The sequence below is a fragment of the Pecten maximus genome, chromosome 1 (genome assembly GCF_902652985.1).
Source record: "Pecten maximus chromosome 1, xPecMax1.1, whole genome shotgun sequence".
In the NCBI taxonomy this organism is placed as follows: domain Eukaryota; kingdom Metazoa; phylum Mollusca; class Bivalvia; order Pectinida; family Pectinidae; genus Pecten; species Pecten maximus.
The window spans coordinates 29,318,462-29,342,925 of NC_047015.1; the positions used below are offsets into that span (position 1 = coordinate 29,318,462).

The window sequence follows — 24,464 nt, forward strand, 5'->3', positions numbered from 1 at the left end:
AAAATGGCACAATTCTCTACACAATTTTTTTTCTGAAACCTATTTAAAATTAAATATCTCTATCCCAAAGACAGAATTAATCTTGTTTGGACATATGTTGTAAATTAAGTTTTTCCGCTATCTTACCTTTTCTGTGGGCTTCCATTTTGCGCTGTAGGCCAAACTAAATTTCCTGTGTAAACACACGTTCGGAAAATCCGGATATTTAAAATCCGGAACCAATTTATTGATTTTTGTTTTAATAAATGTGAAGCCTGTATGTACTACTTCATACTGGATATACCAATTATAGTGTACATTTATTTTTTCATTTTTTATGCATATCATAATACAGGAGTTATTTGCTTAACAAAAAAATTGCCCATGGCCACGCTGTCTTACTGTGGTGTGCTACCTATATAGGGAAATCACATTTTTGACTATAATTTGTTTGATTTCTATTGGAATTCATTCTAATTTGGTTAACATTATCAGCTTGGGATGGCAGTTTGAGGGTATGCACATGTTGGCCCTGATTGACCCGGAGGGGCTGATGGACGGGGCTAAAAATGGTCAAATTGGCTGAAATTTCAAAAATCTTTTTCTAAAGACCGAAATAAGGTAGAATCAAATACTCTTCATAGTTGGAAGGGTCTTAAAGTGCTCTACTAAAATGTATTAATTTAATGACCCGGGGGTCATAAGTTTGCCCCTGGGGAGGGGTTAAATTTTACTATAGTTTATATAGGGAAATTACATTTTTGACTGATTTGTTTGATTTCTATTGGAATTCATTCTAACTTGGTTAACATTTTTAGCATGGGATGAAAGTTTGATAATATGCATATGTTGGCCCTGACTGACCCCTGAGGGCTGATGGGCGGGGCCAAAAAGGGTAAATTAAATTAACTGAAATATTTCAAATCTCAGGTGACCGTTAAGGCCCATGGGCCTCTTGTTCTAAGTTAACGCTGTCCATTACAACGTTTTCGTTCCTGCCATCAACGCCACATTTACATGTAACTCTTTTTAATGATTATAGTTTTTCGATGACGCTGGTTAATGTAAAATGCGTATTATACCCATAATCTTACATGTAAATTACAAACACGTAACGCATTGTACAGGTGATCTGATCTGGTTGTTGTTATTGACACAAAAACAAACCACTGGATAAAAAATGATTTATTACAGAATTGCAATATAAAAATCTTATCATAGGAATTGTTTCGGTTTTAAAACATGTTCATCGTGTTTTATTGCATTAAACCTATCTAATATCACGTATAATTTCCTCTGCACACTTGAGTTTAATTGTCATTAATTTGTCAATCCTCAGTTTATGTCATTATTACTGAGTTGTGTGAAACTTGTGAGAACGTGTGTCCAATCTATTTGCCTCATTTAAGACTCTAAATACATACATGTAGTGTTTTTTTAACCAATCGCTGAGTGAATAAAAAAAACTATTCCCGTCCAGGATATAAAGGGAAATGATAAACTTTCTTAGCATCAGCATATAGACTACAATGATACAACTGAGCCTATTTAGATGTACTCTAGGAATTGTAAACAAAAGAATGTCTTCATCAACCATTATATGAACCTCGTCACACCTGGCCATATCTCGCGGCAGTCGTAATGTCTGACTAGTAGCCAAATGATCAGTGTTTTACGCGCCCTTTACCATTATATCCACTTACTTGTGTTTAAGTGTGGCGACACCTGGTGTAGTTCTGTGCGATTAGAGAGGTATATGGTAGTGGCCAGGTATGGTGGTAGTTCGCCCACATTCGATCGATAAGATAATTCGCTGAATAGGACAGATGGAAACACTGGACGTGGACAAGTCTGGCGAACACGAAACAGACTAGGGATGTAGAGCCTGGCATTGTATGGTCATCGTTCAATCTCCCGGCTTACCCCCGGGCCACTGTAACCATCGCGGCTTACCCCCGGGTCAATGTAACCCTCACGGACAACCATCTGGCCTATAGGCAAGGACACAGCAGAAAATGTTAGGATGTCAGAAATAACAGGTAAGTCGGAAATACGACAAGGACGTCATGTGCAGCTATTGGTACATTGTATTATGTTATCTTTGAAGTGACATTACGGAGTGTAATTAACACCTTAAGATAAACACATGAATAGTACACACATAAACACCAACGGATATACACGTGTTTTACACGTCTGATGTTTATAGTATACACATAAACAACCACGGATATACACGTGTTTTACACGTCTGATGTTTATATACACGTGTTTTACACGTCTGATGTTTATAGTATACACATAAACAACCACGGATATACACGTGTTTTACACGTCTGATGTTTATAGTACACACATAAACAACCACGGATATACACGTGTTTTACACGTCTGATGTTTATAGAACACACATAAGCAACCACGGATATATACGTGTTTTACACGTCTGATGTTTATAGTACACACATAAATAACCACGGATATACACGTGTTTTACACGACTGATGTTTATAGTACACACATAAACAACCACGGATATACACGTGTTTTACACGTCTGGTGTTTATACATGTAGTATACACATAATCAACCACGGATATACACGTGTTTTACACGACTGATGTTTATAGTTCATACAAAAACTACCACGGATATACACGTGTTTTACACGTCTGATGTTTATAGTACACACATACACAACCACGGATATATACGTGTTTTACACGTCTGATGTTTATAGTACACACATAAATAACCACGGATATACACGTGTTTTACACGACTGATGTTTATAGTACACATATAAACAACCACGGATATACACGTGTTTTACACGTCTGGTGTTTATACATGTAGTATACACATAATCAACCACGGATATACACGTGTTTTACACGACTGATGTTTATAGTTCATACAAAAACTACCACGGATATACACGTGTTTTACACGTCTGATGTTTATAGTTCATACAAAAACAACCACGGATATACATGTGTTTTACATGAAGTCATCTACGACTGTAAGTCATTATCTGAGTCTCAGCTTTATAAACAGGAGAGGAGTTAGCCAAATATTATCCTTCAACAAAGCCATGAAGCTCAACGCCGCGAAACTTGGAAAAATAACATGATGATGTTGACCTTGCTAATTTCACCATGCTGCCAACTTTCAGTATCAAACTGATATCATACCTTGCGGGGTATTTCAGAATGTATTTGATGTCTGTATCTGTCAATATCGTGTTTTACTCCCAGATAACACACCAAACTTTTAAAAGTAAGATTCAGTATTGAACACCAGAAACAGGGATATACATACTGGTCGTACTATATATACTGATATACATTTTTTTGTACAAATGTACACACTGGCCGTACTATTTATACTGATGTACATAGCGCGGCAAGTACATGTATGTACTGTACATCAGTATAAATAGTACGACCAGTATGTATATCAGTATATATAGTACGGCCAGTATGTATATCAGTATATATAGTACGACCAGTATGTATAATAGTATATATAGTACGACCAGTATGTATATCAGTATTATATATATAGTACGACCAGTATGTATAACAGTATATATAGTACGACCAGTATATATATCAGTATAAATAGTACGACCAGTATGTATATCAGTATATATAGTACGGCCAGTATGTATATCAGTATATATAGTACGACCAGTATGTATAATAGTATATATAGTACGACCAGTATATATATCAGTATAAATAGTACGACCAGTATGTATATCAGTATATATAGTACGACCAGTATGTATATCAGTATACGGCCATTATGTACATCAGTATATATAGTACGACCAGTATGTAAATGATATGATATGTCACCATTGAAGGAGAGGAATTATATAATGTTCATCAATCATATTTTACAATTGACAATGTATATATAGTAAAAACCGGAAAGATATAATTACAGTTCCGAATACTTCACGCACCTGAAAGGCAAAGTATATGTTTTGAATTCAAGTGATGTGTGTTTGATATAAAGAACGCATCAATAACGGACATATCATGAGTATAGTTACGGGTATCGAGGATTGAATAATTCAGTTTAAATTGTGTTTTTATTTGTCGATTTCCAATTTAACAATATATAAACAACATATAAATGATTGATGTACAATTGTCAAGACACTTATATAAATATGACACCTACATACATGTAGTTATATAGGTTGACGTTACATAACAGCGTAGACATGATAAAAAAACAACCTCGTATCATAATAACAATAGAGTATGATGTGAAAACATCAGTTGGATTATGATAAAAAAAAAATTGTGATTAATAAAAAGGGAGAAAAACGTGATGTGGGATTCCCTGCTTCCATCTGGTTGTAGATATATATTTAATGTATTATTAATCTAAAATAATAGACGTACAAGATATGTACATGCTACGTTAGCGTGGGAAATCTGTTTGATTTTACAAGGAAATTTTGCCCAGCAAGGCATATCCTCCTTGTATGGTACACCGTCACCACAGTACTTCATGATATACCTTGTAAGCACGTTTTATTTTATTAGTGATCGGACTCCCCTGATGACGCACACACGCTGCCCTCCAGCAGAACCTGTACTACCCGACATACCACACGTAATTGTTATTGTGCCGCTACATGTACCTATCTATCGATATATATTTATTTCCGCCTGATGTTCTGGAATCAGTCAACCGAACTCCAAGAAATTAGAAATATGAACACCCCCGGGGTCAGTCACAACTACCGTACGTGGACGCACTAATAACTTCACAAACCATTATATACTAAAATGGGAAAACATCGTGGTGTACATATGTATTCATACAATTAAGTGGAAATCAAACTTTCTATATTGAAATCACTTGAACTTAAATCATTACTTCAGATAAAGAATTCAGCTTTGACGAACGCAACAGGTAAAACGTGACTGACAATGAGGTGGGAAATTTTAATATCAATACACTGTAAATAAAGATCCACTTACCCATACATACTCCATCTGTGACGTAGACTAGTGTATTAGAGCTGATCGGGGAACATACCGATCACTTATAGCGTAATTATCTTTATGTTTAAACTTCCACGTCCGGGAACTGGGGAATATTTCGGAAATAAGAAATGGCGTAGACTGAAGAAAGATGGCCGGTAGGTGTAAAGAATTAGAATTTTAGAATTTGTGTTGTCGCCCAGGAAGATGTTTCTTATTGTACGCTTTCAGTACATTATCACGTGATTTATATATTACTGATAAATGATACAGTCATTCAATAATACTGGCTAACACAGTACTATTATATAGAACAACATTGCACTTTCAGTAATATTAGTTAACTGTTTAAGTACTAACACATCAAACTAAAGTTTAACAGTATTTATGTAGTACAGTTAGCAGCAATTTAGTACAGCTGTATCATAGTACAGTTTAGCATCACTACATTATATTAGTGGTGGACGTGTTATCATATAAACTATATCCTGATGGATGTGTTATCATATAAACTATATCCTGATGGATGTGTTATCATATAAACTATATCCTGGTGGATGTGTTATATAAACTATATCCTGGTGGATGTGTTATCATATAAACTTTATCCTGATGGATGTGTTATCATATAAACTATATCCTGGTGGATGTGTTATATAAACTATATCCTGGTGGATGTGTTATCATATAAACTATATCCTGGTGGATGTGTTATAAAAACTATACCATGGTGGACGTGTTATCATATAAACTATATCCTGGTGGACGTGTTATCATATAAACTATATCCTGGTGGACGTGTTATCATATAAACTATATCCTGGTGGACGTGTTATCATATAAACTATATCCTGGTGGACGTGTTATCATATAAACTATATCCTGGTGGATGTGTTATCATATAAACTATATCCTGGTGGACGTGTTATCATATAAACTATATCATGGTGGACGTGTTATCATATAAACTATATCCTGATGGACGTGTTATACATTTGTATAAACTATATCCTGGTGGACGTGTTATCATATAAACTATATCATGGTGGACGTGTTATCATATAAACTATATCCTGATGGACGTGTTATACATTTGTATAAACTATATCCTGGTGGACGTGTTATCATATAAACTATATCCTGGTGGATGTGTTATCATATAAACTATATCCTGGTGGACGTGTTATCATATAAATTATATCCTGGTGGATGTGTTATATAAACTATATCCTGGTGGATGTGTTATATAAACTATATCCTGATGGATGTGTTATCATATAAACTATATCCTGGTGGACGTGTTATCATATAAACTATATCCTGGTGGATGTGTTATCATATAAACTATATCCTGGTGGACGTGTTATCATATAAATTATATCCTGGTGGATGTGTTATATAAACTATATCATGGTGGACGTGTTATCATATAAACTATATCCTGATGTACGTGTTATACATTTGTATAAACTATATCCTGGTGGACGTGTTATCATATAAACAATATCCTGGTGGATGTGTTATATAAACTATATCCTGGTGGACGTGTTATCATATAAACAATATCCTGGTAGATGTGTTATATAAACTATATCCTGGTGGATGTGTTATATAAACTATATCCTGGTGGATGTGTTATCATATAAACTATATCCTGATGGACGTGTTATCATATAAACTATATCCTGGTGGATGTGTTATCATATAAACTATATCCTGGTGGATGTGTTATATAAACTATATCATGGTGGACGTGTTATCATATAAACTATATCCTGGTGGATGTGTTATAATATAAATTATATCCTGATGGATGTGTTATAATATAAATTATATCCTGGTGGATGTCTTATCATATAAACTATATCCTGGTGGATGTGTTATCATATAAACTATATCCTGGTGGATGTGTTATCATATAAACTATATCCCGATGGATGTGTTATAATATAAATTATATCCTGATGGATGTGTTATAATATAAATTATATCCTGGTGTATGTGTTATAATATAAACTATATCCTGGTGGATGTGTTATATAAACTATATCCTGGTGGATGTGTCATATAAACTATATCCTGGTGGATGTGTTATCATATAAACTATATCCTGGTGGATGTGTTATCATATAAACTATATCCTGATGGACGTGTTATCATATAAACTATATGCTGGTGGAGGTGTTATATAAACTATATTCTTGTGGACGTGTTATCATATAAACTATATCCTGGTGGATGTGTTATCATATAAACTATACCATGGTGGACGTGTTATCATATAAACTATATCCTGATGGATGTGTTATCATCTAAACTATATCCTGGTGGACGTGTTATCATATAAACTATATCCTGGTGGATGTGTTATCATATAAACTATACCATGGTGGACGTGTTATCATATAAACTATATAATGGTGGACGTGTTATCATATAAACTATATCCTGATGGATGTGTTATCATATAAACTATATCCTGGTGGACGTGTTATCATATAAACTATATCCTGGTGGACGTGTTATCATATAAACTATATCCTGGTGGATGTGTTATCATATAAACTATACAATGGTGGACGTGTTATCATATAAACTATATCATGGTGGATGTGTTATCATATAAACTATATCCTGATGGACGTGTTATCATATAAACTATATCCTGGTGGACGTGTTATCATATAAAATATATCCTGGTAGACATGTTATATAAACTATATCCTGGTGGACGTGTTATCATATAAACTATATCCTGGTGGATGTGTTATCATATAAACTATACCATGGTGGACGTGTTATCATATAAACTATATCATGGTGGATGTGTTATCATATAAACTATATCCTGATGGACGTGTTATCATATAAACTATATCCTGGTGGACGTGTTATCATATAAAATATATCCTGGTAGACATGTTATATAAACTATATCCTGGTGGATGTGTTATCATATAAACTATACCATGGTGGACGTGTTATCATATAAACTATATCATGGTGGATGTGTTATCATATAAACTATATCCTGATGGACGTGTTATCATATAAACTATATCCTGGTGGACGTGTTATCATATAAAATATATCCTGGTAGACATATTATATAAACTATATCCTGGTGGACGTGTTATCATATAAACTATATCCTGGTAGACATGTTATATAAACTATATCCTGGTGGATGTGTTATCATATAAACTATATTCTTGTGGATGTGGCATGATATAAACTATATATATATAGACATTGTATGACCGTCACAAACATTCTCCAGGATCCGTAATGATATGGTTGTCGCTCAGTAACATGGTCATTAACTCTTTATTTGCGGATTCTGACATTTGACCATTGCTTTGGCATTCTATCTAACATTTTCCTATATTGAACAGATTTGAAATGAAACTTGATAAAACGAAATCGATTTAAACTAGGTAGAAATATCCCACCTATATAATGCTTTTCCGCCATCGTCGCTATTGTGATCTGTTTCAAGTCACTTATAGAACTGTCATGTAGATTAATGAACCGCTTGTTTATAGACCTCCCCACAATAGAGGAGACTCGGTAACTAAGATTAGTTTGTTCTATACAATTTACTTACGAAAGGTAAGGCGTTATAATCAATACGTTTGACAGAGGTTGATTGAGGTTGCTAGGTGTATGCATAAAGACCTGTGATGGGACTCTACTTAATGTCAGCTCCAGACCTCGGCCAAGATATTATACTGATAACGTATTAACTACATATCGTCCATCTCGTCACCATTCACTGAAACAGATGTTTTCAAGGTAATAAAACAATATATCTACGCAATAAATATTTATAAGAGGTGTGACCACTCTGGTTAACACCATCATATAAATGTAGGTACACACAACCCCTCAGGGCAGTTATCATGAAAACTTTAAAGAAAGTAAGTACACCTTTTCATAGCTGGACATGTAGATGTATATTTTGTGTTTGTTTTGTGCCACGTGTCATACCCGTGCCTGTTCTTATACTATGTCAGATGAAACGCTGGGTGTGATCATCGGCAGTGTAGCAGGTGGAGTGGTCCTCGCTCTTGTCGTCGCTGTGATCAGCTTCGTCGTCTGCCGGAGATGGAAGCTGAAGCGTAGATCATGGGACTATGACTGGGAAAACAACGACAAAGTCCGGATCACTACGTCGGCACCCATTTCCAGGTAACATTATAGTACATATACATACACACGCATCCTCGTACGTGTACATAGCCATGTATCAGTAATATGTAAAGGTAATCATGGTGTATCAATGTATCAGTGATGATGATGTTCTGTATGTACTCGTGTACAACGACCCGGAATAATATGGTCTGAGGCAAAATGAGATTTCAAACACGAAACAATATCTACAATTTGCACAAAAATAGTCATGTAATATACCAAAATGTTTGTTTGGACATATAGTTTCTTTTTGTCACCAATAACTTGCTTTTGATGCTAACAGTTTCTTCATTGAAGTCACACAAATAACCAAACCTGAAAAATAGCCAAGCTGTTATGCTCACAGTTGTCTATAATGCAGGGTAGGGATATTTGTTTGGCCGGAATAGACTTTTTATGCGTATTAACACTTATTTTGTTTTGACCTTGAAATGCAAATGACGGCCGTGGAAACAGAGGCATTTAAATCAGTAAAAATGCTCCTATATCATACTATTAAGACATCTGATCAAAGTAAAAAGGACCATTTCAAGAGAAATTGTTGAACCGGTGAGTTTTTAGACTATTTCAGAAATTTGTATCTTACACCCCAAACTCAACAGTTGAACATTTTTCCCTTAAAGCCGTCTCCTTGCCATGTCTCGAGTTCTTTATAGTGTTTAATAAGAGCAATTTTGATGTTTGAAATGCGTCCTTATATGCTATATTTGCGTGATATTATTCACATCTGCCATTTGCACTTCAAGGTCAACATAAAGTCAGTATTTATACCTATCATAAAGTCAAATCTGGCTAAACCAATGGTCTTATTGTGTGTTTTAGAAACTCGTCATCAAAACTATATGGCTATTTTGTGCAAAATTTGCGATACAAATGAGCTTATCCTGTCCTCATGAAAATGCATTTTTTGGGATGTTTTATTGCAATTTACAGCTTTACATATTACATGTCAACAGCAAGGCCCATGGTTTTCAATGATACATACTAACAGTTCATTCCGTTACTTCCGTTGAATTGGACCATAGTAGGATTTTAAAAGCTTGTAAAATATCACTGTTATGACTTGATTTGCTGTTTAGATGCCACTTAGATAAAAAGCAGACGACACATTTTCTCCGGTTATACTTATCACGTTACAGGAGCGCCTCTCCAAATATGTTAAAAAGGAAGTCATGTCCTGATACTGGGGTATTTAAAGGCATGATGGTACGCTCCATGACAACGGAGGGAATTCCTGATTTCTCCCTCCCACCGGAAAGAGTACAGCCATGTGTTACACCCAAGAGAAGTCAGAGTATGTCGCCACTTCAACAACAGAACGGCTTACTTGGGGATATTCAGCCTGATCTGTACAGGTACTTGTTTTACATAATACAAGTTCTTCCTAGATATATTAAGTCATAATTCATTGTTTGCCTCGTGAGTATTTCATCTCGTGCATTTATTAAGTTAAACACATTTTAAACAATATTGCCCTCACAGTCATACCAGGTTAAATATGACATAAATGTTACACAGGTCGTATGGCGGATGTGAAGATGACGATTTCCATCTTCCTCCAAGTGAGCATGGTCGGCTCTGGTTCAGCGTCATTTATGACGCAGTAGTGGAACAGTTGCACGTGACACTTGTCAAGGCCAAAGAGCTTATAGGCGAGTCTTTTACATCTATCACATATATCAACCACATGTTTCCATACCAAACAAGTTGTGTAAACAGCAATTCACGTATATATCTGTATATAACGTAAATTTGAGTGCTATAAAACATTAATATATATCTATAAACAGGCTATCTACCAAACATGAATGCAATTCATAGCAGACTGTCTGTCAAACTCAATTCACAAATGGCTATATGTCAAAGCCAGTTGTAAAATTACAACAATTAAGACATACGGTATGATAGATACACTTCATGTATGAAAGGATATTTGTGTGTTTTTGATACAGAACTAGTTGTTAAAAACATTGAATGTATTCGTCGTTCTACCATGTTGATGTGCGTCACGCTCTCTCACGTGAGTTAAGTCTCGGATATTTCTACAATAGGGCGAGGCAGAGAAAACAGCGCCCGAGACCCATTTGTTAAAATTTTCCTGCTGCCTGACGAGAGAATCTGTAGAATTTCCAAAGTTCGGAAGAAGACGCTTACTCCTGTTTATAATGAGAACTTCGTATTTGAGGTAGGTAATGTGAAATTGTTTGCATTCCAGAAATATCACGTGCAGTTTTAACGTGTTGATATGGATAGTTAAGAATAACCATCTTCATTTCGCAGAATAGCAGTCAACGTTATGAAGGATGTATATTATAAATAATGACTTCTATTGCACAAGGTGCGAGTTTTCTTAATGACTAAGATCTGACCGGTGGTATTGCTCTGGAAGACATTATTGTGACCATGTGGAAATAGTCGTCTATACAGAATGATGATGGCAGGGGAATTACATACTCTGTAGCTACATTTACACTGCTTTTGTTGTTCGTAAACTGCATGTAATGTTGTATGACTTATATATATAATCAGTATAATGATTGAAGTTTCATCAATTTAATCAATTACTAAATATGTATCTATTGCTGATTGCACTTAAGATTTACGTCATTGTAAAACTTTGTATTTGTAATCTCTAGATTTATGTATTCTTTACCGGTATACCTATTACTGATATATCAGGTTAGTCCCAATGACATTGGCGACAGCATCCTACGCTTCTCGGTGTATGACGTAGACAAACGCCGCGTGCGACACTCCCTCGGTCACGTGCTGCTGGCATTACGGGACATGGACCTTACCAAAGGGGATACCGTGTGGAAAGATCTAGAACAGAGCCATCAGGTACAACTACCGGACCAGGAATTATAGTTTGTGAAAAAATACTAGATAAAACTATATACATATTGTTTGTAAACATGCAAGGAATTCCATGTTACCCACGCTAAGCACAAAATGAAAAATCAACATCTAAAAAGAAAAACATTTTAGGTCATCTGAAAGCATAGTGAACTGTATTGTCATCACCTTTTTTCCGTCGTCTGTCGTGCACTAAATTTTCTTGTGGACACAATAGCTAGAGAAAATATGGACGGGTTTTGAGGAGACTTGGTATGCATTAGTTTCATTACTAGTTAGATTCTGTATCTCGTATGCAATCTTCATTTGATAATGCTCCATTAACATGATAATATATGATCTAATATTAAATGACATGTATTTCATGTTGAACTCTTACATCCATAGCCCTCCTTTATGTGACGACGTAAATGTTACGGATACTGTCAATAGAAAACAACGAATTGGTATATTCTTCACTTCGTTGGTGACAATATAAAGTGCTATCATCATAGAGTAGTAAATATTCTTTTAAGAAAAGAGAAACACACCTTTTAAAATTCGTATCTCACTAGACCTAACCGATTTTCACATAGTGTATATCTGTTTGCAAACATTCTGAATTTTTTTAATTCTTAAAGGGATTACTGTAATTTTTTTATTGTTCGACAGATGTCTGATGCTCCGGGGGAGTTATGCTTCAGTCTCAACTACCTGCCAAACTTAGACAAAATAAAGGTGCTCATTCTCAATGCAAGAAAATTACGCCAAATGTGTTTCGACAAAGACACCGGTAAGTACACGTTTTTTAAGATTACAAGAGGTTACTTAATCTGACGCTTATTTTGCTCGCACAGTTAGTAAGTAGCTTGCTAATATTTTAAAATCTTCCGTTTGACTACCAGACTTGGGACCAATTGGGTTATGAGCGTATACGTATATTCTCAAGCAAATGTTTTGTTGCTGTAACAGTTAGATTTGCTCACACTAATTTATGTAAAATGTGTTAGATCTGATAATGTGTTGTCTTTAGAAAAAAGGTAAATAGATTCAAATGGTGACAATGCAACGCAGATCATTGATATGTATTTACCGGGCCAATGGGAGCAGAACATGTGTGATATGCAGAGCTAGTGATATGATATTGTTTATCGTTGTTTTCACAGGGACATATGTGCGTATCAACATGATGCATGGAAGAAAGATACACAAAGTGAAAAGGACTGCCACCTACCGCGCAACCACCGACCCAACATTCAACGAATCTTTCTCTTTTTCTTTGGTTGGTAAGGTTCTTGACTCGTGCAGCTTCGAAATCAGTGTTATGACGTCATCAAAATCGCCACGAAGTCATGACAACGTGTACGGCAAGGTTGTGATTGGTTCTTTTATGTTTTCTCGTGGCGATGAGCTATTACATTGGCAGGAAATGATGTCTCAACCACGCACACCCGTGCAGAGGTGGCACACACTTACCGGTAATAGCAATGCTCACTAAACGTAAGGACTCTTGATAGTCACAAAGCCAGCAACCTTACATGCAGGTCCTGGCTCAGCTCATCCACCTATCAGTGATCTCGGCAATAACTTCAGTAATAAAGTAGGATGGTCTGTCACAGTACCGGTACTTTGCAAAGCTAGCAGTAGCTTAAGCTGACCCATATGATCTGTTAGAACGACCATGACCAATTGATATATCGAAGGTAAATAAATCGTTTCAAAAACGATCATCTACCTCATACAAAGTGTCACAAATATACATGTACTAAAGCTGTGCTCATCACTTCGCTTATATATAACCATGAAAACGTCTCGTGATGGAGATCGTATGGGATTCGGCCGCTATGAATATGAACGCACCGTAAAATATCAGAGACTTGAATAAACTCCGGGTTATATAGCGATCTCTGATTGGATGCAACCCAGAGAATAAAGTATAATAACAAAAGCCTTACCAAGAAAAATGTTCTGTTTTATTGAGGATATTGCTTTTTGGTTTCCTACAACATATGGTATCTGTATATACCATCTAAATAAGCTGAATGTTCTACCACGAGGTGTCTTTTAAAATAGCATAACCATCAAAAGGAAAACAATTCACAAGAATATAAGGAAGTATTCATTGAATATTCTACTGATAAATTTGATATTTTACTGGTAGATCTGATGGGACATGTACAAGATGAGGCAGTATTTACTAGTAGATCTGAGGGCACATGTATCAGCTGATTTATGTTATTGTTAACCGGTATGTACTATTTATCGACATACTGGACCGTTTGTTTTAATATAGGCTTATCTCCGTACGTTTGTTACATACGTACATGTATGTGGTATGAGTTCAATACAAAGACAAGCTTGTCTCACAGTGTTTCGACGATTCCAGCATCAACTAAAACAGTTTTAAACCGTTTTTAACTAGTGATAATAGTTGTCAAAATTCTTTTATAATTACAGTTTGTATTTCATGTAATGTATATCGATTCATTATATATGCTCATTAAAACATATATATTAATGCATTTATATTTTGGTCACTTGTACAAATTAATAAATTGCCTTTATTTGCTCCATACATAATATTTCATGATTTTAATCGAAGCTCGTTTGATTTATTGTCTTAAACAAGTGAATGTAACGTCGAAGCATGAACCAGTTTCCTGATTTTACACATCCTATATTACACTAGCGATGTTTCACCGAATAGATTCTGATGTAAACTCTGCAAAACTACCGATATCCTGGCATGGTGATTCACTAATATGAGTTTACCTATTGATCTTAAGCTTCCTAGGGGGCCGCGGTGGTCGAGTGGTTAAGGTGTTCCGACACTTTATCACTAGCCCTCCGCCTCTGGGATGCGAGTTCGAAACCTACGTGGGGCAGTTGCCAGGTACTGACCGTAGACCGGTGGTTTTCTCCGGGTACTCCGGCTTTCCTCGACCTCCAAAACCTGGCACGTCCTTAAATGACCCTCACTGTTAGTAGGACGTTGAACAAAAACAATCCAAACTTAAGCTTCCTACGCTATATATGATTTTCAGCTGTTGGGTTCTCGTGATAGCCCTGCTACAGGAAAATAACATCACCTGTTCGTTCACATATGGATAACTGCATATCCCGAAGACAACCGTACTTAACTTATCGGACTTCAGCTATTGCGAATATTACGATACTGCCCTAAACTGTCTAACATTCAGCTCCGACTTCCTCTTAATGCCTCGTCATAATTCAGGTAGCATAACTTCACACTAAAATATCAATATTGATTTTAATCAATAGTCTAGTACTTCAAAAATGAAAAATATGTATTTGTGTATGTTGTATTGATATTTATATTTTCATGAATGCAAACTTACTCGAACTCACATCGAAGTCCAATTTCTAGATTTGATGAAACGAAACGAAAAAGAAGATGTTTCATTCAAGAGTCTTATTTGTACAAGAGATAAATAAGAATATAAAACACATTTTAATTAATCATAATGTTGAAGAGAACATTTGGCATGATTATTTCACAAACAAAAGAATCAAAACATTTATAAATACATATTCTTGGAAAACAAAGTTCAACTTCGTTTAACTTAAACAATTATTCATTCATTATGCCACGAATGTATTATGTAATATGAGCTATATACTTTTGGTAATATACACTCTTTTGTATTGCATGTATTATCATGAGGTAATCTATCATTTCTGTTAATTTGTAAAACATGAAAAAGGAAAGAAATAAGATAGAGACATAACTGTTTTAAATAATGATATATTGTTTTAGACTATTTTGACACTTTCATTTCCCTTGCAACATCAGTAGTACTACTGTACCAGAGCACCATGACACTCTCACACCCCTTGTACATAAAAACACACATTCGTTCACTCTTCATTATTCTCTTTCATATATATAATGATAAAAACAGTTATTTTCCCATCATTCACAGAGTAAGCGCCCTTTTTACTCGCTTCTCTGTCAACCACTAGGGTGTGATTTCTCTGTCATTCCTTCATTGACAAATTCGTCATTACGTAACATCTACATTTATTGCATTGATGTAACACCAATGCTTGATACAAAGGCGGATAAACATGGTAAGCGTAAAATAATCATCCTCCCCATTGGGAATGAGACATTGGGATCTAAATCATTGGCCTAAATGTATTAAGCTGTCGCATACTCATTAATAACTACACATTATGCTTAGCATCAAATGATATATAAACATACATTTTATGATTTTTTTTTGGTGTTGATCATTGCAGAGGTACATAACAAGTTATACTTAAGTCATACGTAGTATCTGGAAATATTAAAACGAGGTCACCATTTCTTCCTCGATATCCTTATCTGTTGGATCACCATCTGAAGTTCCGGACGGCACCGTGTCCGTATGAAGGTTTATGGTATCTGAATTTGAAGTGGCCACCGCTTGATCATTTTCTTTTGTCACAACTGTCACTAATTGTTCTGGCGTTTCAGAATTGGCCATCGACTGAGTCGATATGTTCGTAGATTTGATATCAGTTGAACTAATGGACGCGGTGTCCTTGTGATCAATGTCCAGATCGTCTTCGCTCGTGGTTCCAGTTTCCATTTCAATCTGTAGTATCGTTTTATCCAGAATTGGTTGTTGCTGTGATGGTAACGATAGCGTACTAATACTGCTTGATCCTGACGCGCCCTGTTTAAGATGCTTCCTTCCTTTCACCTTCCCCAAGGTACTTGTATCGCGGTACACAGCGGGCCTGGGGGACTCGTTGTCGTCCATGTTACTAGAGCTGGATGAGGAATCATTTTCCACTCCACTGTCTGCACCATTTGCCACGGGGGGTTCGAGAACAAATGCATCATTATCAAAATTCATCGTCAATTCCTGAGACTCATAAAGTACAGTTCTCTTCTTGTTGGCAGCTAGTCCAGATGACAAATCGCCACTGAAAACAGATACATGATTTATTTTAGTTTCTGCTACAGGCTACATACAAAGTAGAATCTGAATGTTTTTAACATTGACAATATATTTGCCTCTAGAGTAAATAAGTACGGTTACGTTACATATGCAGTATCTCTATTACTTGCATTAAGAGCATTAGTGTATACTTGTAGATGTATTCATCACGCTGCAGACAATTAAATATTACCTGGAAACACATTATGGTAAGAATACACCTGTAAAATCTGTGTTTATAGCAATCATTCTCAATACAAACATCATCAAATGAATATCTTCTCAGCAGGCCCAGCACCGTTAAAACAGCATTGAATCAACGTTGAAGAGATTTTGAAATAAACTCAGATTTGAAAATTAAAATGACATTGAATCAACGTCAGTTATCAACCTTGGTTCAACTTTGTACTATTGTTGAAATAGGATCGAAAACAACGTCTGTTCCCTGCTTTTGAATTAATCAACAATACAGATTTCCAGTGAAACAAATGTGTGCATACTTCTTGCTTCCATGGTATAACAAACAAACAGACATTTCTATATTCAATAATTTTATTTATCAAACACACTCATGCTGATAATTTATCTTCTCTTCTACCCATCCTACCAGGTACATTATTTAGTAGTTTGCCAATTCTTCGGTTTGGTGGGATGGCGGGGCAATTTCTGAAATGCAAAACATTACACAAACAATCCATTACATAGGAATATACACAAAAACAAATGTTTGAATACATAAAGATACATTTGCATGTATAATAAGTATCATAAATGTTCATGAGAGGTTTACAGTCACTACTAAATGATAAAAGCCTTTTGAATAATATAACAAACATACTCACTAAATATCAGCGACACTGTCAACGTGTGGCGGTGACGGTCACCTGAACAACTCTAACAAGCTTTCTACCAGACACGTATACAAGGTAACATCAATATTACCTGTTTAAATTTTACTATGCGAAGTGCTAGCCAAGAAAAGGAGTTCTATAAAAGTGGAATTGAAGCCCTTAAACACCGCTGACAAAAGTGTATAGATACTGAAGGAGATTATGTCGAAAAATAATACAATATGTCCGGCAAAATTCAAATCCCTCAAAATGAGGCTCACAACTTATCATTCAGTCCTCGTACATGAAACACATTTTTGAATGGTTTTTATTTTTAAAAAAGTGTCAAATATATGAATATTCACCATGATTCAACAAAATATATTGGATCTACATATACGCATTGTATGTACCAGTGCATCCAGTATAATTAAAATATCAAGAGTCAGTGACTCTCAGCACTGGGATCCTAACAGTCAAATCAAATCATGATAGTCAAAATATGAGAACCACAAAAATCTTTGGTACAAAGGTATATGTATATGTATCAACATGCTATGAAGAACGTATACTGTACACATGATCTATATGTCAAGTTTATGTACTAATACTATTTTTTTTACATCATCATGGACAAAAATCTCAGAATTTAGTTAAGTTCATAGTTCAATATTCCTAATTCTATGTTTACATTGAATTTGAATTATTCATTTGGGGTTGAAATACTTTCCAGAGCAATTTTTGTTCGTTTTTATATCTTTTATATAAAGACATTGATATATAAATCTAAATACACTTTCGATTCTATCCATTCAGATGCAATTTGATATGTATGTGTTACTCATACTATTTATATATACTTGACTTTCTTAATTGCATTTCATAATTTAGAGATGACAAAATGAGTTTACCAAAACTCAAAGTGTGCAGAATGCTGAACATTATTGGATGTGTGCCGTAAAACTGCTTTCCCCATACATGGGAGTCTTCATACCTGCGACACATAGTTGTATCCTGTTTAGAGTCATATGTTCATCTTATGACTTTTGTTTATATAAAATAAGATATACAAAATGCGTGTAAATTCTTACTTAATTTTTCTCGATTGAGTATCTTGATGATTTGGCAATTTACTTTCTCAATTATAGGGCACTTTAATTTGATAGCATTATTTGTGTGTTTATATACTTGCTATTGACAGAGAACAGAAAGCCATTAAGAATATTATTTTCAAACTGAAATCGATAGTATAGGGTATCGGTTTGTATTTTACAATCGGTCACTAGTTTGACTAGTGGCCATGGGTTTTGAGAACATAGTTTGAAAGATTTGTCGTTGTAAACTTTCCGAGAGTAAACCAAACTACCCACACTATTTAGTTAATGAACATCAATGGCTTTCACATTTACGTAATTTGTTAGTAGAGAAATGTTTCATCTTACCATCGATATCTTATTGGTATCGCTCTGTTGCAAATTAGATAAAAATGCCTGAATCCCAACCCTTCCACCTATCGCTGATATGTCAGCGTCATGACGACAAACCCAGTTGTACATAAACATAAATATTCCTCGTGAGTGCAGAACTCAAAAATCGTATACTAGATACATATGCAACATGACTACATCTACTTTTAGTTTCATACTGCAAATCAATAGTGTAATTAAACATATTTGTAAACTTACTGCTTATGTCTTCTGCGTATGACAGCCACCGTACCGCCTTATGATTTAAATAATAAGCGCACGCGCGAAAAACTTTTTTTCCGCAGATCCGCGGTGTCATCTCATCGCCGCTTCAGATAAATATAAAAACGGTTAAAAAAAAAGAAAGAAGAAGAAGTAGATGTTTAAAACACAATTTGCTCTATTCTAAGACAACTTAAAAGAAATTAGCAACATGCACATATTGTATTATGTAAACGTAAGAGAAGAAGAATTAGATTTGCAATGGAAGTACATGGGAGATTAACAACAACAATACCTAGAACTTTTACCTGCTCAGTAGTATGGAACACTGTAAGGAATAATGGCATTTATAGTTCTATGATACACGAATGACATCAATATCTGACGTTAGATACCGCCATGCTATTTGTTTCTTTTTTATAATTATCCACAACGTATTATACAATGTTACTATTATTATCGGCTATGTGATTCTCTTAGTGTATATAATGAATAAATAAATACTTTACGATTTCTGTAGGTACTAGTGTAAAGTAAAGAAAACACGTTTCTTGTGAGAGCCGATAACCATATTTGATTACATTTTCATAACTCTATCAATAAAAGTTATCATTAATTCTATTCAGATCTTTTTTCGATGTATTTTAAAGAGAATTAGACAACGACAATAATTACATAGGAACAAATGTGATTTCTGTAGTGGACCAGATGATACCGGAAAAACCTTAACAAGCTAGCACTCTGGGAACAAAAATGGAAGATAGCATTCCACCACAGTAAATACAATGTGTTATATCCCATCACAAGCAAACTTACATGGCCATATGTTTCTTTAAGCAAATTAAATTGAATGCTGAAATCACTTCCTGCGAAACATACGTTACGCTAAAATTATGTCAGAAATATTTCAGAATATCTCACCCATTATCTAAACTTGCAAAGGATGTCTCTTTATTGGGATTGATGGTACCAGCGGCGGCATGACTTCTGCTGTCCGACCGGAAGCTCTCAAGTTCCCACATTTTTACCTCTTGTTCTCTAGCTGTGTCAAACCTGTGAAAAGAAGTTATTGAGAATAGTAATAACATTATCTAATACAGAAAAACACTCAGACCATCACCTACCTATTCGTGAAAACAGGTGTCTAATGAGTAGCATACCAACACTTTTTGTAAGTAATAAATACGTAATCAAAGATATATTGCATCTCCGCACACTGAATTTTACTCACTGTTTCCATACATGGTTACCGGCGATGATCACAAGCACACAGCCGACGAATATTAATACAGCTATTGTTAGAAGTGCTATCTCCGGAGCCGTCATCACATTTACTGAATGTTTGACGGGGACAGTCTGGATGTAACAGGTGTCAGAGTTACATTTAAAGAGCTTAAATATGTCGGCAAACTTGGCACTGATCAGGCTGAAACATACAAAAGATATAGAGCTAAAGCCTGAGATGTATTAAAAAATGTTGCATAATGATTGAATTTGTTGCCATAAAATTAGCTGATAAAATGTTTCTGTAGGTAGCGGTGAATGTTAACCGGCTGTTACACCTATTGAGATTTATATTGAATAAATCACATCAAAATTACATGTTTAAAAATGCTATTAACGACATATTGTTAAATCTAAATACTCCATGTCAACATGCAACATTACCTGACGACTGTCCCCCAGTAAAAGATCTGCCACAAAATGTTAAATTTTAACCACTGTCCACCAACATGTTATTACCTATATATAGCTACTTACCTACTCAGTTCATCTCTTGACAGAAGACGACCACTTGTCCTGTTTGTAGCGAACAGAAGGAGATCTGTCCTGTCAAAAAATTTAAGGAGAGGCAATGGTGACAATGAAAAAATGCCACAAATACAATTTTACAACGAAAACTCTATAATCAAGTTTCGTTCATGCATCTCAATTCCAAAATAATGAATATCTAAAATATATACAGTTCGGTAAGTAAATTGCATAAGGAAGGTTTGATTGGATAGTAGGAAAATTATTAAATTATAGACAAAATACAAATTCTGTCGCATAAGTGCAATGCTTCGTTTATAATGATAAATAGATTGTTGCGAGATACTAGGTAAATATATATATAGATTGGACGTATGGTTAACACGATACCGTAGATCACTCAATCGCTGAATATGGCGTCATTGTATGTACATACTTGCTTGGCTCTACTTCTTTGGATATGTGTGTTTTGTATCCCTCCATCGTGATATTAACTCCGAGAACTGAACTCAAGTTTCTACAAAAAGAGATTTCGTAGATTCTAGCATCAGAGGTGGCCTAGTAAGAATATCATTGAAGTTTTATTGTATGCCTTATGCTTATCTTTGCGATAGCTATATCTTTTGTCTTTTGAACAATACTTTGATTAATTATACAGTATCATCAACTTACGCAATTAATGCCTTTTCTTGTTTCTCAAAGTCTTGAGGGGACATCGGAATCACGTATGTAAGTCTGTCAGTATCTGGTATAGTTATAATCTACAAGCAAAATTCAGTATCTAAAAAGAATGTTTTTGTCAGTCACCTACACATTATAATCGGTTTTCATTATAGAAACATGATCTGCGCAGTATCACTGCACAATGCTTTATATACTAAATACCACGAAAACGATAAATTAATCAGTATGCACAATTTGTTTAATTAGGAGCCTCATTCATTTAGTCTTATTCACGTTAAAGCATGCATTAGTCTTTGTTCTGCTAACTCTCTTCATACTATCATCATAGCAATTTTATACAAGAGGAGAAAGTCACCGGTATTTTCTGATGTTGTGGTATCCTGTACAATTTATAGCACTATACTACAATAGTAGAGCTCATTGGTATTTTCTGATATGGCTCTATCCTGTACAATTTATAACACTCTTACCATTGTAATGAAAAAAATATGGTAAATTAATGTATCTAACAAAAGATTGCTGGATTGTTACTTTGTAGCAAAACATTGACCTACCGTAATATTAACGTCCGACGAGTGACCACCCTCATCTATGGCCGATACCGTCAGATGGTAGGAGCCTACTTCTAGAGGACTCTTTAAAAGTATCCTGGTTTTGTTGTCGCTCTCGAGGAAGAATGGAAGGTCGCCACTATTTTCTAGTTGGTATGTAATGATGCTGTTTTCGTCAGGGTCAAATGCCTGGTTGATATAAAATACAGTAATATTGCACATGCCCTTCAAACAGATTTTGGTGGTACCACTGAAGGCATAATAGTATTTTACTTGGCTTAACTAATGTTAAATGTAATACATTGCTATCTGTCATATACTCAAGGATCATCTGAAGTAAAAGGCAAGAATTTAAAATGTCTACTTGTCGAGTACTGGGCCTAGTTTTTCAGAGTCGGATAAGCCTAATTTGCGCATTTTAACAAACATTTTTTGAAATTATTATAAAATCCTTTCTAGTAAAATTGACTTGACAAAGTTTTAAGCAACTCTACGACTCTCTTCAGTCTTTTCCTTCCTGATCATCAAGTAAAGGGATAATGGGATTTACACTAGTCACGTGAGTAAGTTAATAGCCTTTTGAACAACTAGCCCATATCATCAAACAACAAACAAAACAGTTCGATATAGTTATTTTACTTCTTCGATAACCCCCTTCTGTAAAGAACTATTAGCGAACATCATGGAATCATAATAGTGATATAAAATGAAAGAAATGTTGATGGTGCGATATCATTATAGATAGAAACTAAAGAGTGTGAATCACAAGACATATATCAAATATTGCGTTCATATGTTACAGCAAAATGTCTATAACCGTCCGACATTGTCCAGGGTGTTTTTTTTTTTTTTAGAAAACACGTCCCGACATGATGATAATCCATTTTTTTTGTATTTTTGTTTTTGTTTGTTTTGTGTAAATTCATATTCATATTGATGTTGAAAAATCAAATTTTAACGTACAGGATAAACGGAATAATCTGAAATCGCTTTTTTATATCGTAAAAACCTGTTTCTATAATCATCTATATACACTAAAGAAAACAGTCTAAGATTCTTTTATTACGAAAATGTCACACACCTGCAACTCAGCCACTTTTGACGCCAACTTCAAACTTGCTGGTACACGATACACATGCTTCATACCGAGGGAAAACGTAGGAGGATTATCATTCTCATCCCCGACCCAGACCGTCACTGTGACCTGACCTAGGGAGTCTGTAATATCGGGGTAGGCAGCATGTACAAAAAGTGCCACTTCTAATGCACAATTCGGTATATATAAACCATATCTTACACATATATGTATTCATAAAACAAATTCTCAAATATAACTTTTAATAGAGCGGTTGTTTAGGTCCGCCGCCACGGTATACTACACTGTGAGGCAATTGAATATGTTCTTAAATATATTTTTGTTCTAATATCAATTTTAAAAGGTAGAACCGCCCAATACATTAGAAGATTGTAGCCTTACCACCAAAGGATCGTTTCGACCTTCCACTTTTTCTACTGTTTCGCACGATCTCTGCGGACACTTCAAGGATGTATATCTGAGCTTGTTCCCTGTCTAGGTTTCCTGAGCAGTATATTTGTCCAGTCGTGTTATTTACCACGAATTTGATCTCTGAAACATGAATTAGCACCAACATACAAGAATATCATTTACCTTGAACTCGGTTTCTTGTAACAATAACGATGGATACGAAAGGGAAACATCAGAACTCTTTACTTTTACACGACACGGCGACAGATATTCATACCGAAATCAAAGTAAAGACTCCAGTAGCACCTGGTGGTATAGCTACATTGTATACTCTTTTCCCTTCACACATCAAGTTACATTGTTTCTCAAAATTGATTTGATTTAAACATATGTTATTTCCTTTTCATAGCAAGGGGATTGGGCAAAAGTTATAGAACTGATTCAAAGCCCTTTCCCTACAATATAACATTGATATTTATACACAAACGGAAAGTGGCATAAAATACA

General features: G+C 35.1%; 2 protein-coding genes across 4 annotated transcripts in view; one reads left to right on the forward strand and one right to left on the reverse strand.

Moving 5' to 3' along the window:
* The first annotated feature begins 1,728 nt into the window (after positions 1 to 1,728).
* LOC117329681 (synaptotagmin-15-like) lies at positions 1,729 to 14,592 on the forward strand. 3 transcript variants are annotated; one of them, XM_033887759.1, is made up of 8 exons: positions 1,729 to 2,018; positions 9,005 to 9,179; positions 10,322 to 10,537; positions 10,701 to 10,834; positions 11,234 to 11,367; positions 11,862 to 12,023; positions 12,690 to 12,810; positions 13,184 to 14,592. In XM_033887759.1, the coding sequence occupies exons 1-8, from the start codon at positions 2,003 to 2,005 to the stop codon at positions 13,513 to 13,515; spliced, it is 1,290 nt and encodes a 429-aa protein (XP_033743650.1). In that variant the 5' UTR covers positions 1,729 to 2,002; the 3' UTR covers positions 13,516 to 14,592. The 3 variants fall into 3 exon arrangements, with proteins under 3 accessions (XP_033743650.1, XP_033743656.1, XP_033743664.1); XM_033887765.1 differs by lacking the exon at positions 1,729 to 2,018 and adding an exon at positions 4,980 to 5,146; XM_033887773.1 differs by lacking the exon at positions 1,729 to 2,018 and adding an exon at positions 8,200 to 8,783.
* Positions 14,593 to 15,435: 843 nt separating this feature from the next.
* The window catches only part of LOC117337743 (protocadherin Fat 4-like), a 142,274-nt gene continuing 133,245 nt past the window's right edge, over positions 15,436 to 24,464 (reverse strand). The window contains exons 107-115 of the mRNA XM_033898885.1: positions 23,949 to 24,098; positions 23,553 to 23,689; positions 22,475 to 22,660; positions 21,909 to 21,997; positions 21,673 to 21,753; positions 21,246 to 21,314; positions 20,716 to 20,910; positions 20,406 to 20,537; positions 15,436 to 16,952 (exon numbers count right to left, since the gene is read on the reverse strand). Of these exons, the coding sequence (XP_033754776.1) occupies positions 16,328 to 16,952; positions 20,406 to 20,537; positions 20,716 to 20,910; positions 21,246 to 21,314; positions 21,673 to 21,753; positions 21,909 to 21,997; positions 22,475 to 22,660; positions 23,553 to 23,689; positions 23,949 to 24,098 (1,664 nt within the window). The 3' untranslated portion in view covers positions 15,436 to 16,327. The remainder of the gene's footprint in view (positions 16,953 to 20,405; positions 20,538 to 20,715; positions 20,911 to 21,245; positions 21,315 to 21,672; positions 21,754 to 21,908; positions 21,998 to 22,474; positions 22,661 to 23,552; positions 23,690 to 23,948; positions 24,099 to 24,464) is intronic.